The following is a 14,659-nucleotide window of genomic DNA, read 5'->3' as shown; positions in this document are numbered from 1 at the left end:
CTCTTTAACTTGTATCTGACTAGTAGGGCTTACTACCATTTCGTATTTCTTCTTTTTAGCTCTGGTGGAAACTCTTCAGCAGTGTATATTTGAGACCAGCACAAACTTACCAAACTTTGAAGCGTAAATTGACATGCGCACAAGCAGAATTTAGTGTAACACCCTTGTGCGACACACGTCTCATCGATTTTAGATATTCATTGGTCTTATTTATAACTTACATAGCCTGTGAGCTGACTTCCTTGTTCATCGATCTTAAATTTATATGAAAGATAGAACATCATCGATCTTTCTGGTTGCGATTGTACGACAGAATTACATTTGCTTATGCTTAATAAAAAAGTATCACTTTAGAAAAGACAATAACAGTATTAAATCTACCACGAATATTTTTTTTCGAATATGCTTCTTTACGTTGTGAACCAAACGACACCTTCACTGTAAAAGTTGTATGCAATTAAAAACGATTCCATATGTCAAACGGAAACTGAAGTAAAATTTTAACGGAGCATAGATAATACCTTTGCTCAATCGAATTCGCTGGACGTATAAGAGAATACGAGTTTCAATGCTCCACACATCTCCAGGGGTAATTGATAAGGGAGAAGTTAAACGCCTGCAGCTGATCATCAGTTTGTTGGAGGTTAAGAATGCAGGAAAAGCTCTTCCCTAAGAGTCCGCCACTTTCTCCACTTTAGAAGGGCAAACCCTGGAGAGGGGATGGGATCTTTTTCTTAGCTTTCGCTTTGCTAAAGTTAAGAGAGTAAAAGGCCCTGAGAGGACTGTTGTTCTGCATTCTTAATATGCGAAAGAGCACAGAAGTATTGTAGCTTCACAAGGACTTACTCACACCATAAGGAGGAAAATGTATGCAGCCTCCCGTTGGCTGTGTCAGTTCCACGATGAATTAAACGCATGCCCGATTAATATTCGGTCTTGTTAAGCCAGCAAATCTCTTGTTCAGGCAGGACAGCGATGTTGCAAAATGAGAAGCGAAGTGCAGCCACTGCCGCGCATACGCGTGAATGCCAGCGAGGAGCGCTCTGTTGTTTCACAACCAGGCCTTGCCCGCTGACTGTTAGGGTTCCCTGATTGCGTTCGAACTGTCGATGCTCTAGCGATTACAATACATCATTAACCGCAAGATATTGGAAGGGGGGTCGCGAAGCGCCTGATAAAATTTAAACAATGTGAACATGACTTCTGTGCGGTGGCTTCAATAATAACCAATTATAGGACGCAGCTAAAACTTCAGATGAAAATTAGGGTTGCGGCGTCCATTTCCCGACGTTGTCTTTAGAAAGTATGCTCTAAGACACAAACTCACTTAGTCAACAATGCTGCTGGCGCTGTGAGACGCTGCAAGGCGTGCTAGCTGCAGCGCATACCTGAGCTAGTTGACGCTGCGTCGATCTGCTATATCATAGCCTCCTCTATCCTCACAAAACCTGTCAGTTCGACGACGGAGCCATAGAGTGCCCGGTTGCAGATTTGGAGCGTGAAGATCTGGTAGCACAGAGCATTTCTCGGGGAACCTGGACGTCGGTGTACAACGTTTGCAGCGGCGAGGACCCGAAGCATGATTTTCAAACCCGGCGAGAAAAGAAGCGGTAGCGCGAGGAACGCGAGGAGCACGAGCGGACGTCACATCGCACGGGAGAAGTGTGTTTCGGCGTCGCGCTGCTGCGGGGGGCCCGTCATGTGGCTCTCCTCTCATCCCTTGTCTGCCGCTCCACCTTTTCTATTTCGGCGGCCGATTCTCGTGGCGATCTGCCAGTATTAGCGGCGAGATGTTTCGGTGGCGCCCTCGTTCGGCTGCCTTTCGTGACGTCATTACCTTGTGAACAACAAGTTCGATGGTGTTTGTAATGTGCATGGTGGAAGCCTGAAATCATAGCGCTCTCAAAGAAACACTGTCAACACCGTAAAAATTGAAGTTCTTACTTTCCTCTTATTTCCGTCGATGAGACATCCTTTGCTGACGTCATAGTCAGCATTCGGCCAATTGTGGTGGGCCGACCACAGCGACGCTTTCGATCGCTCACGTCGCCAATAGAGAAAGCTATGACTATGTTCACTGACAGAATGAGAACACCAGAACGTGTATTTCCAACGCCCAGCCTCCAGCACGCGCTCCATACTTCCCGACCGCTTCGGCTGCGCGCGCGCGCTCAAAGTGCACATGGTGGGGTAGCGTTGTCGAATCTAAGCTCTCGTCGGGGCAGCTGAAGCTGCTCCGTGCTGTTCTCACATTATCGGTGTGACTATAGTAGCTTCGTTCGATTTACCTACAACTCCTACACTGGTGCAGGGAAGTGTAGGGAGGTGTACTTCCTGTCGTATCTCAATACACTTAGAGGGAGGACTCTGCCCTCCACTTTTATGCACCGGTGAAGGATGGGAAGGTGCACCAAACGAAGCCACTCATGTCGTTTGTGGAAGGGGTGAGCTCTGTTCCGGTGCCTATACGACCATCCAAGCAGACGAGCTTGCACTCCGTATGCGGAGCGCAAGTTCCTCAACTCCTTTTGCAGGGTTTGTGGTGACGTCAGCAAGCCGAGCTCTGATTGACTTTGATGGAAGGATAACGGCTAGACTTCAAGGCAGATTGCGCTGAAATCTACCCATTCATATTTAATCTGTGCCAATCAGAGCTCGGCCTTTTGAAGTCACCGCTGCGTCTTCATAAGAAGCAGACGAAATTGCGCTCGGCATAGGTAAGCCTCGGAAGTCCGTAGATGGTTCCGAAGAACGCAAATTTCAGTTACGTCGCGCTGGGGAGGCTCGTCGTAGACAAAGTACGGATGAGGCACGGGAGCGGAATTCTGAGCGGAGGCGAAGATGGCGTGAAAGTCCTCAGAATCGCGCCCAGGAGGCGGTTCAGAAGCGACAGCCTTGCTACAAAAATACCGAATTACGCGAGGGCCAAGCCACTGTAGCTGTGGCGCACGTTAGGCGGTAGCGTAAACGCACTCGGATTTGCTTTGCGTTGATAGCAGCGCGCCGCGAGCCGGGCGTCACTGAAAAGACAATGGCACTCCGTGGGGTACAGTCTTTTAGGTATCTTTTATTCGGCAATCCTCGCTCTATATGAACAGTTTGATAAAGCAGATGATATCAGCCGCTTCCCGGAGCTCTTCAAAACTTCTTTTTCTGTTTCGCTTGTAAAGGCACCCCAAGTTAGGTTATGACTAGAATTAAACTTTTTCGGTATACGCAGATATACCCCGAAAATTAACTCCGGATCTGTTTTTCACAATATCGCGGAGCTGTCCTTGTTATGACTATGACGTTATGACTATGACGTTTCAGATAACTATGACCATTCATAATTTATTAAACAAAACACACCCCCAACTACAAGGATATAATAAACCTTGGAACCACGGAACCCTAGTTACAAACCTAGAATGAATCCGCGTGTTCCAAAATGTCAGAACACGCTCCGGATATACCCTTTTATAATTCGCTCTACAAGTAGTATTTTCTACTTCCGGTGGAACAGTAACACCATGGAGTCTGATCTAATGTTCTTCCATTACTGTCTCTTTACAGGTGAACTTCGTTCTCTTCCTTAACATCACGCGGGTTCTGTTCGCTAAACTCTTCGCTTCACAGACGCCTCAGGCACGAAAGTACCGCTACAGGTAAGAAACAGTTGGTCCGCAACAATGCCCCCTACGTACTGCTCGGCGCCTGACCAGTCCATACTGAGATTGACACGTCTCTTCTGTTTTGGAATTGTTAAATGTCCCCCATCTAAGGCATGATAGCTCCTCGTATTCTTTCCTACTTTCAAAATTTGCCCTTACGTTGTTGTTGTTTTTTGCTAGCAAAAAACACATAGCTTATTGCTTTTGTGTGTCTGCTTTCCAATACGTTTTAATAAGTATTATTTTTTGGCACAAAGGTCATCAAGGCGACTTGGAAAGTTCTTTTTGGATTCAGGTCAGTCAAAATTAACCGAACGTCGCAGAGGAAACACCAAAAGTCTAAAGATTCAAGTAGGGTTTCTCCGAAGAACCTTGTTGTTGCAGTCTCCCTGCTGATGAAGATAAACGGCAGCTGAATATGTGAACCTACACTCTCAGAAATAGGGGATATAATACTTCCAAACAAAATAAACCCACACTAACAATAGAAAACAATTTACCGCAAAACTAAAGTACTTATTACAAAACTCTAATACTAAGGTCTAGCGACCTGAACCATATGCGGAAGCTTCAGAACTAACCGTTGTCTCAGTCAAAAGTTATTGCTGATTTTCTAAAAAAAAAATGGCAGTCAGAAACTTGGGCACGTTTTCGCCCCTTTTTTTGTACCTGGCGCCATCCAGCTGCATTTTTATAATAGATGCATCGACCCCCATTTTCACATTAAAAATATCAGAATATCGCTTATAACTCTTGAATAAGATACACGGTTACTTCAAAAACTTTCGCCGCTAGGGCTACATTTGGCCGTAGCATGATCTTTCGGTGATGCGTATTTATCTTTGTGGCGAAAAAAAAAAATAACCTTGTAAATTGTTTTTGGGGCTTCCTGTACTTACATCCCCTGTCAGATTTATTTCACCTGAAAAATGAAAGCCGTTTACAACTCCCCGTAACGCCGAATTTCAGCTCAGCTCTTGAGTAGGAGGAAGGGAAGTAACGGAGGGGGGGGGGGGGGGGGGGGGGCGGGGCTATGCCACCCCATGCCCTTCCTGTTGCTCGCCTCCCATTTAGGGAAAACATTTTCGCTAAATTTAGCGGGGAAATTTTTCCGCTAGATTTAGCGGGAAAATTTTCCACTAATGTTAGCGGTAAAATTTTTCCGCTAAATTTAGCAGGGAAAATTTTCCGCCAAATTTAGTGGGGAAATTGACCCATCATGCACAGCGCGGTTACGCCGACGCCGCTCAAGCCGGAAACGGGCGCCTTAAAAATACATCTCGCCCCTCAGCCCACTGGCATTGAACCGACGATATCAACTTTCACGAGCGTCGTGATAGTCGAGTGATACAACTTATTAAAATATCTGATGTAAGCATTGAAGACTACATGAAAATTCTTAAAGTTTTGTTGAACCTGCTGCAAAAACCTCAGCATTTTTTTATATATATATATATTTTTTTTTTATTTCTGTGGTCGTTGGTACCTACATTAGCGCTTTAGTAAGTTAGGCAACACAGCTATCAAGACGCTCGTAAATATTGGTATTGTCAGTGGACGCTATGCCGAAATGTAGTTTTGAGGTATACACCTTTCCAAAAAACGCTCCTAGGCCGCCGCCATATTGCTGATGCTAATGCGGCTGGTGCGACTCTCGCGCCCTCTATCAGCTAGACATTTTCTCCCACTCTCTCGGACTGTGAAGACCCACTCAGCGCGGTTTCCACCTACGTTTTTCCGGTTTTGCTTTCGATGTTTTCTCGCCCCTCTTCAAAATTTCCACTTAGTTCTTTTTTATGCGTGCTGCGTACCCTTTCTGTGTTATCTTCCATTGTGAGAAATAACGCTAGTAAGTGCCTGCCATTCAAGTTTTTATGCACGACATTCACGGAAAACGAAGGAGGTGAAGGACGTCAAACGACCCTCGACGCGATTTGGCGAACATTGTTCTCCCCCCTCCCAGAGATAATCCTCGTAGAATGTTCAGTCCTCTTCAAAAATCTTTGTCCGGGTTAGGGTGAGAGACGGGTCAGTCGCGTTCGTTCCTTTGCCCTGGTGCGGTTGTGAAAAAAGGAAGCTCTCCCCAAAACGTGCCCCAAAACGAAATCTTCTCGGATTCCGTTCGATCGTCAAGATGTGACTGTCGTCGACTGTGACTGTTTTATTTGAGAATTTTCTCAAATAAATTATTTTCGGATAAGGCTGCATCGTGTGATACGTACGATATATTATTCGAGATTTAACACTTCCTCAATTGTATGTCCGCGTCCTGTCCATCGGTGAACACGTTATTTGCGAGCGTGAAGAAAGCATGCCTTCCGGCCCACTTCTGGTGCAATTATTTTTGACAGTAAAGCCCTTTGTCGTTTCGCATGCGGTGAATCCTGCGGCGCCGTCAAAACGTATCATAATAAATAAACACAAATAACTAGAACTATACATTTCAGTCGCAATCGTTCTGTCGCGCGCGTACCCAACAAAAAAAGTTATTTTTTTTTTTTTTTTAAATGTGACACAATGTTTTCTCAATGTCCTTGGGAAAATACATGTATTATGAAACACAAAATATAGCGGGAAAAGACGAGAATTTAGCCGCCAGCGGCGTTTGAAACTGCGTCTACGCAGGCTGCGCCTATTGAAATCACAGTCCACTCGGTTAGGGCTAGGAGGGACGCCGGTGAGAGTCTAGTCTCAAACTCAGTGACTGGGCTCGAAAACGGTTTGTTGCCCCTGGGGTCGAATGTTTTTTGGAAAGGTGTATATGATGCCAGGGGGGGAAGTACTACTACCCGATTTCTGAGAGTGCGGGACGGCAGTGCGGCATCCATTCAGTTTAGAAATTGAATTTCAGCTGCCTGAAAATTTGAAGGATGTAAATTTCAAGTTAGAAGAAGTGTAAAAGTTATTCTGCTATCTATTGTGAGCGGCCGACCCCTTTCGGTGACACTTTTTGTTGTTGTTTAAAAAGGACGCTTACGATAATTACAATATTAAACTACTAGGCTGTAATACATAACTTTTTAGAGGTTTTTATTTTTTCGTACGTAGCTTTTCGCAAGAAAATTTCAAAAATGAAAATTTAGTGGCATCTTTTCTTATTGGGAGTGCAGCGATCGCGTAATTCTCATTCAACTGTGTCCCGACACGCTCGTGTTATTTTCGATCAGGTGACCAGGTATGCTACGGCATGACACTGTTTGTATTTATTTTCACAAATAAGAAACAGGACTCTGTTTTTGAAGTCAACCTGACATCTGGCAGCCTGAAAATTTTCTAGCACGAAAGCTTCGTTTTCAATTTACCCCAGAGTTAAAAGTTTTCGCTTGAGCTTGGAACTCAGAATTGGCGAGATTGTGAAAAATTTGTTTCGCTTTATGTCTTCTTTTTTTAAAATTAAATGGGGCAGCGAAATTACAGGGTGCAGTAAAAATCGCCTTATAATTTATTTTCATGTTTCACAAGAAAAGTGTGAGTGAATTACATTCACTCGACAGCATTATTCTAGTTTTTACGAAGAAACAGTAACAAAATCCGTTATACTCGTCACTTGTAAAATAAAGGAACGCATTAGCGGCCTACATTACATCAAAATAAAAGGGACGGGTTACCGTTACCGATAAAAAATAACGCACGTTACATCTTACTTTTAATGTATCAATTGACGGTACGAGCATTTTCGTTTTGTCTACAGCGTTTTTCGACACTGGGACAAAGGGGGTGGACGCTGGGGTTTTCTAAAATGGGACATTTTTCGTGGGGAAGAGAAGCCCAAAACTTTTAAGGTACGCGGAATGAGTGCACTAAACAATTAATTGGCCCCTATACTTGGTTTCAGCTTAAGTCCGAACGCAACCGACGCGACGGGCTAACGGGAGCAATCGAGCAGCGTCAGAAGCGCAAGTCACTGGGGCCTTTTTTTGTTTGTGACTGGCTGAGGAACGCCATGATGCTGCCCTTTTGACGCAGTCTGATTGGTGCCATTAGCTATTTTACCATTAGGCAAAACGAAGTATAGAAACACGAAAAAAATGTAAGTGTACATTTTTATAGGTATAATATTTGTCTACAGTATATATTTGTCTACAGCGAATAACGTAACTAAGTTACCCGTTACTCGAAATAAGTAACGTAAGCACGTTTCCTGTTACCGTTTTCAAAACGTAATGAGCACCGTTTTACGTTACCGAGAAAAGTAACCGGTTACTGGTAACAACGCCGTTGCTTATAACGCTTTAGCGCCAACACTGCTTAACAAAAAGTCTTCGCTCAAATGGCACACGCGCTAAAACACCTTTGGCAAAGCGTACTTCCTTGCCCATCATCTAGCAGATTATTGCCCGGGGAAACTACTCGAATCTACAGTACGTACATCGTTGTGGTACAAACTGTACCAGTGAGCTTGGCAACAAAAATTTTTATACTTTTCTGCTCCTCATAGGTAAGCATATTCTGGTCAACTCTATCAGTCAGTAACGGTTTTCGCTGATTGCAAAGTATACATGAAATTTGAGCACTTGGATGACACCTATCAAAACCATTAGTTCCTCTACGTCACAAGAATTTACTACTAAAAAGTTTGTGAGTTTAATTTCCGGCTAAACACGAAGTCAGCAAATCACGGTGGATAACAAAAACATCGCAGCAAACGACGAAGTTTATTATGCAATTCGATAAAACAAACGACAGATGTGAGGTTATAGGGAAAACGAAACGCCATCCTCACTGTCCGTACCCGCATTGTCTTATTTGGTCAAATCGTACTTCGGGTTTTGTGATTCCTGAGACCCTTCGATTGTTCGACTAGATTTACCGCTTCCGTGTTCTGCACGACTCCGAACTCACAGACCTTTTTAGTGTGCATCAAAGTCTTCCTTTCTTTGTTATCGAGTCAGTCATTGCTACACAATCTCTGAACGTAAGCGGCTGACCTCGCTAACGGGGAGTTGAAATGCTGTTTTGCAGGAAATGGTTCAAGTCTACGCTGGTTCTTGTCCCATTGTTCGGGGCGCACTATACTTTCCTACTCGGAATGTCCCTGGCTGCCGCGGGGGACCGCGTTGAGTTGATATGGCTCTACGTTGACCAGCTCTTCTCTTCATCTCAGGTAAGCGACGCACTCCCGTTCTCTAAAGGAGTGGCCCTCCAAGGTTTTTTGTTTTTTTTTATTCACTGTCGTTGAAGACATGACATAAAGTACCCACTTTAAAGAGCCGATTACCTATAGGTTGGGATCAGTTGTGCCGCTGAGCTTTCGATAATGATGGCGACGGTGTTGCCAACGGCCTGGAAGGTTTGTTTATAAAGGGGTGTTATGGTTTTTAATTGCAGAATTTCATCCTAACTGAAGCTATAACTCCGATGTTGCATTGAAAAGTGAAGCGTACAAAGGTCGAAGAGAGTTGGTCAAGTTGGACGGCTCAACTTGCCGAAAGCTGGGCTGGCCACAGAACACTATTGGGAACAAAAACGACAACCAAGAACAAAACAGCTGCGAATGCCTAAAAAGCAACGAGAAAATGAAAATAAGTGGTGCAAACCGTTGACATGGCGGCGCTGACACGACGTCGCGTGCCTGGTAGAATGCTGGGTCATTCCATGCCAAAGGAGACGCTGCAATTGTTTCATGTCTGGGATATGCACGATAAAATTAATTTGTATAACGAAGCATCTGAACTGAAAGAAAAGTTTTTTTCCTGAAAAGTTTTTATCTTTATTTTTGTTGATATCAAGTTTTAAATTTTCGAAATTTGCGTGAAACCCATGTTGTTAATAAAAAAAAAAGAAAACAGTGAAAAAAGTGGTGGCGTACCACACAACTTTAGGTGGGCAACTCATTGCTTAATAATATGCCCCACACTCAAACATTGCAAGACTCCAATTCTAGACCAAATAACAGCCCAAAACAAAAAAGAGACTTTACGAAATTTGTTGCTTCTGTTATTCAACTTTGATTGGGGTAATAGGTACACTACTTTTCTTCTAACAATTAATAATTGAATTCCTTGTATTAAATTTTCAAACTCTCGTTTTGTTGCCTTTATTAAAATGACGAAAACTATAATGTAGGCAGAAAAACCCATATGGAGAGCCAGAAAAGCAATGTGAGCGGCGGTGCACGCAACTTTGAAAATACCCAAAAGTTCAACCCACCCCATCTGTTCAGCATAAAAAAAAAGAAAAAAAAATATTGCTATTTCTTTTGTTTTTTTAAAGCGGAGTCTGATTTTTCCTCAAGGCGTCCGCATCGCGGGCGACGCACGCCGACGTTCGCCAGCGAGCCGTGAACGTTCTCAGACGCCGACGCAAAGTCTTCAACGCTCCCCTGAAAAGACGCTTTATTCAGTGGAAGCGGACATTATCCTCACTCGAATGCATCCGTATCCGCTTTACGTTCCGCAATAATACTGCCGTCCCAATCTTACTCTATTTCTGCCCGCGTAATTGAAGACGAACAGGCCTGCATTGACTGCTTCCAGGGTTGCGAAATGCATACTGCGCGTCGGCCTCCTCTTTCATAAGTTCAGGTATAAAGAAATGTAATCCAGACCGGATAGCTCTTCACCAATGCGAAATCATAAGGGTGGTGTCACTTCCCCATTGCATTTAAAAGGGCACTAAATAGGATTACACGATCGTCTATTCCTGGTCATAACTGATTCCACGGGCCCTAAGCACCCTTAAAATCTAAAAAGTACAATCGCGACACGGCGATTTCCCTATTGAAAGCATGATGAAAGGTCAAGACACAACCCTTTCTGAGCATATTGTTTCCGCTCGGCACTCCCAAGCAGCGGTGTCAAGGCGGGGACGATGGGCGCTCGTCAGTCAATCGCAAGCCGTCTCTTAAACGGCGTGCGATTGGCGGACGAGCGCCGATCGTCACCGTAGTGCCCTGCGTGGATAACAGTTTGAATATCCGCATCCGATCCGCATCCGCAGACTTTGTATCCGCATCCGAACCGCATCCGCAAACTTTTTGCATTATTGTATCCGTATTCGATCCGCATCCGCATACTTTGTATCCGTATCCGAACCGCATCCGTAAAATGTGGAACCATGTCGATGTTCTTGCTAACCACCAGAGGTTTCGATTACATTTAGACTAGCAAAATCAGCGGAAATCACGCCGACCGCGATCTTCCCCGCCGCACGCGGAATCGGAAACCTTCACCTGTGGCCCCTTAACTCTCCCCTGAACTCTGAACGCCTAAGAAAAAAAGGTCATAAAAAAAAAGTTCGGAAAGAGAGGAGGAGAAACAGTGGTAGGAAGACAAAATCGTTTCTGTGATGCTAACGAGCGTATGCGGCCGCCTCGAGTCTCACGGTGTTTTGTGTCAGCCAGCGGGCAGATGCGCCAGCTAAGTCAGAGTCCAAGGCCTGATCGGATCGACTAACGTGTTGTTCGAGAAAGACCGCGGCCTGCAGGCGCCCAGATATATCTATTAAAAAAAAAAAAAAACATTTTTTTTTTTTTTTTGCTTGGGGCGGCTACGTAGGTTTCGCGCTGCAGCCGCTGGCATTTCTGGCGCTCTCTCGTCGTAACCGGACGAAGATGACCAGACTTTCTTGGCTAAGCTCTCAGAATACAAAAAGAAACAGGCAATTTAAGGGCTGCCTATGGGCGTGCGCCGCCGATTCCGAAACTTTGCAAGCCATGGCGCCACAGAGTCGCGCTCGGTGTCGAAGCATTCTTTTGTTTTTTGTATCATGACCACACCATTCTCTGGGGAGAGGGGGAGATTTCTTCTACTTTCTTGTGACTTGTTCGTTTGAGGTTTTCTTTGCCCGAGTAAGCTTTCCGCTCTTCCCCTGACAAAGAACTGGCTTTCTCGACAAGATTGATGTCCTGCATTCTTTACTTTTACTTTTTCTATAGATAGCATTTTTGACGAGATGAAATGCACTAACTGAAGCGATAACAATCAGATCTTTCTTATGATTCTATCGTTTCTTCAAAACGCGTTTTGTGGAAATATGTTTCGTGGACAGCTTTTCATGGACATACATTTCACGGACACACGGTCCGTCGACGCTGTACTTTTTGTGGGCACATGCCCCTGCGACGTTTTGTCGACAACGTATTTCTTCACTAGGCCGCTAAAAGCTAGCGCGCGATTCACTAAGGCGTGCTTAACCAAACCATGTCCCCCTCCCCCCCGTAATCGAGGCGAGACGCAAAAAGTTTGTTACGAAAATAGCAGGATTGTGTGCAACGAAACGGTTTTTCGACGGAACGAACACGGGAAGCCGTTCGATGAAACGTCGCATGTCGACGAAACGATCTGTACGTGAAACGTCAGTTGACGGACTGAATGCCACCGGGCAAAAATTTAGATCCGGATCCGCGGATATCCGCATCCGCAGGCCCTGACATCCGTATCCGATCCGCAATCCGCCAAAATCCGTCTAATTTTTATCCGCATCCGCCAGTTTGCTGCGGATATCTCCGGATATCCGCGGATAATCCGCGGATATGCAGGGCTCTACACCGCACTGACACCGGCGATTGAGTATGCCCCGCCTTTTTTGAGCAAATAATACGCTCAGAAAAGGGTGTGTCCCGACTTTTCATCACGTTTTTGATTTAACAAAAATCGGCGTCGCGTGATTTTTTTATTGGACGCCGATTTCTTTTTAGGATCCTTACGGCCGGCAGAATCCGTTATGACCAAGAACAGACGATCGCAGTCCCGTCTTTAAATGCATTTTGATAGAAGATGTAGTGCTACCAAAAGCAGTGTAATGAGTGAAAAAAACATTCCTCTCTTTGAGGCGGAAGCCTCACGCATCCGAGGTTTCGTGCGTGTAGAGTATTTTAGACTCCGCAATACACTGTAGCCCAGCTTAACAGATCTCGAATTGTGAACTCACTAGGATAGGTAGAGGAAGTGTGTTTGATGAAAGGTGTGAATGACTCGGGTGCCGTCTTCGCCATGTGAGCGGAAGAGTCGGTGGACACTAAATGAGGGAATAATTGTCATGGTAAATCAGTTTATTAAAAATATTGTTCAATAACTTTTTATTCCTGGTTTCATAGCCTATGCTGCAATTGCAGAATTGACGCCAACTACTATCACAGGCTTTACCAACTGACACAATTTGCGAAAAGGTTATAACTTATAGCGTTTGTATTTTCATCGATCAATTTTCGCGTTTTTACTGTGGACTAGAATTTTGCGCGCAAAAATATTGCCGCAAGCCCTGCCCATAAGGTGTTTTGACCGAGCGGGGTCCGTGGTGGTGGAGGGGCGACTCGAGCCAGGCACTGGGCTGGAGCTCAGCGGGAACAACGATGAGCCGCGATCTCTCTCGAAATGTACACTGTTTATTTACATGATGTACAGTTGGTTCAAGACCAGAGAAGATATTTGCTTGTCAAAGTTCGCTCATTTTGAGCACTTGGTTCTCCCCAGGTCCCTAGGTAGGGATTCCTACATCGGCGGATAGTCGGCCAACCACAGAAAGGTGTCTAGTTCAAACACCGCCCCACATTCCACTATTACGCACACTGAGCCGCCGTAAACACTTCACCGTCGGTCTAGACGGCGCCGAGAGTCTCACCAAAACACCGGCTCGTTGGAATTCACGCAGCTGGTCAAAACACCGTCCGGGGCCGAGACGTGACGTGCCGACATTCGACTCTTCGTGTCTACGCGTTGAATGAAGGCGTCCTGATGATTTCATCGCCCCGGATCGTGCCCTGATGTGAAACCTGAGATGTTGTTTTCCCTCTTCGGATGCTATATCCAGACGTGTGTACACGGCAAAGTCTGGCTATATCACGGCGCCCGTCTGGTGCGTCCGCGGGGCAGGCGTGCTTCCGAAGCGATGCTTGCGCCAGGCTTGCTGAGTCAGATGACCTTGAACCCGCGGGAGGCGCTCGACGAAAACAAACGGCCAGATGTAGACATTGTGAAAATGGTCCGGGGGCCATTCATAACAGCTCTCCGCCGACGGGGAGACGGTCTAGAGGTTGAGCGGTCTGCAGCTGCTCTGCCGAAAGCCGTAGAACTGGTGCCGTCTCTTGAGATCCCAGCTCTTGCGCTGCAACTTGGGTCACTTTTCCACCACGTGGTTAGCTTGCGACTCCCAGAATCGCAAAACACGAAACACGGGAAGCAAGCGAGCGTCCACCCCGCCCGGAAATTCGCCAAGTGAAAAAAAGAACATTGTCACTAATATATTTCTCTAACGTGAGTGCGTCACGATCAAGGTAGGACAGTACTGAACTATAACTTCATTACGAGAAACCAGCCTCCATAAAATATCAGGTTAAGGTACAATAAAACGTAGTAAAACCGGACTCCCGTGAAAATAAAGCCACCAACTATTACTGAAGTAACACCGCGTCTCCTATACTGAACAAATAAAGAAAAAAACAGCAACCGTGTTACAAAAACAAAACTTGGCTTGCATACAAAGCGCTCTGAAGCTGTACAAAACGGTATTACCAAGAAAAGGGAAAGAAAAGCCAAACGCATCTTACATATCTTAACTGATATAAGCTTAACTCCACTTTTCTATCTGACGAGTGCGCGTGGCATTCGAAGCAAGGCCAAAATTCAAAATCTATACAATCACTGGAAAACTCTACAAGCTTTTTCAAGAACGCTTTTAGTACATGCGACTTAGGGTGTCGGCGTTAGAATTCAGCTTTCCTTGCTTGTAAGTTACGCGGAAGTTAAATTCCTGCAACGCTAAACTCCACCGCAGGAGTTGTCCGTTTTTGGGTGACATCTGCTGCAGCCATGTCAGAGGACAGTGGTCCGTTTCGAAGGTGAACATAGCACCTGCCAGGTAACAGAACAACTTTTGCGCGGCCCAGACCAAACAAGCACACTCCTTTTCAGAGGCGCTATACGCCTCCTCCCTTGTGGTTAGCTTGCGGCTCGCGTAGAGGATGGGGTGCTCCTCGTCCTTGATTTTCTGGCACAAAACCACACCCAGTCCCCGGTCGCTCGCGTCGCACTGGACGAAAAATGGCTGAGCATAGTCAGGTGCTCTTA

The 14,659-nt window shown here is 45.4% G+C and overlaps 1 protein-coding gene across 2 annotated transcripts in view; it reads left to right on the top strand.

Annotated features, from left to right (window-relative positions):
- LOC115321878 (parathyroid hormone/parathyroid hormone-related peptide receptor) overlaps positions 1-14,659 on the top strand; it is a 287,428-nt gene that overhangs the window by 238,119 nt on the left and 34,650 nt on the right. For both annotated transcript variants that reach the window (XM_040500603.2, XM_040209763.3), the window contains exons 9-10: positions 3,556-3,647; positions 8,616-8,757. In XM_040500603.2, coding sequence (XP_040356537.2) covers positions 3,556-3,647; positions 8,616-8,757 — 234 coding nt within the window. The remainder of the gene's footprint in view (positions 1-3,555; positions 3,648-8,615; positions 8,758-14,659) is intronic.

This window comes from Ixodes scapularis, unplaced genomic scaffold (genome assembly GCF_016920785.2).
Source record: "Ixodes scapularis isolate PalLabHiFi unplaced genomic scaffold, ASM1692078v2 PGA_scaffold5__190_contigs__length_132052651, whole genome shotgun sequence".
Classification (NCBI taxonomy): domain Eukaryota; kingdom Metazoa; phylum Arthropoda; class Arachnida; order Ixodida; family Ixodidae; genus Ixodes; species Ixodes scapularis.
Note: the sequence above shows the minus strand (reverse complement) of the source record. Positions and strands in the feature narration are given on the sequence as shown.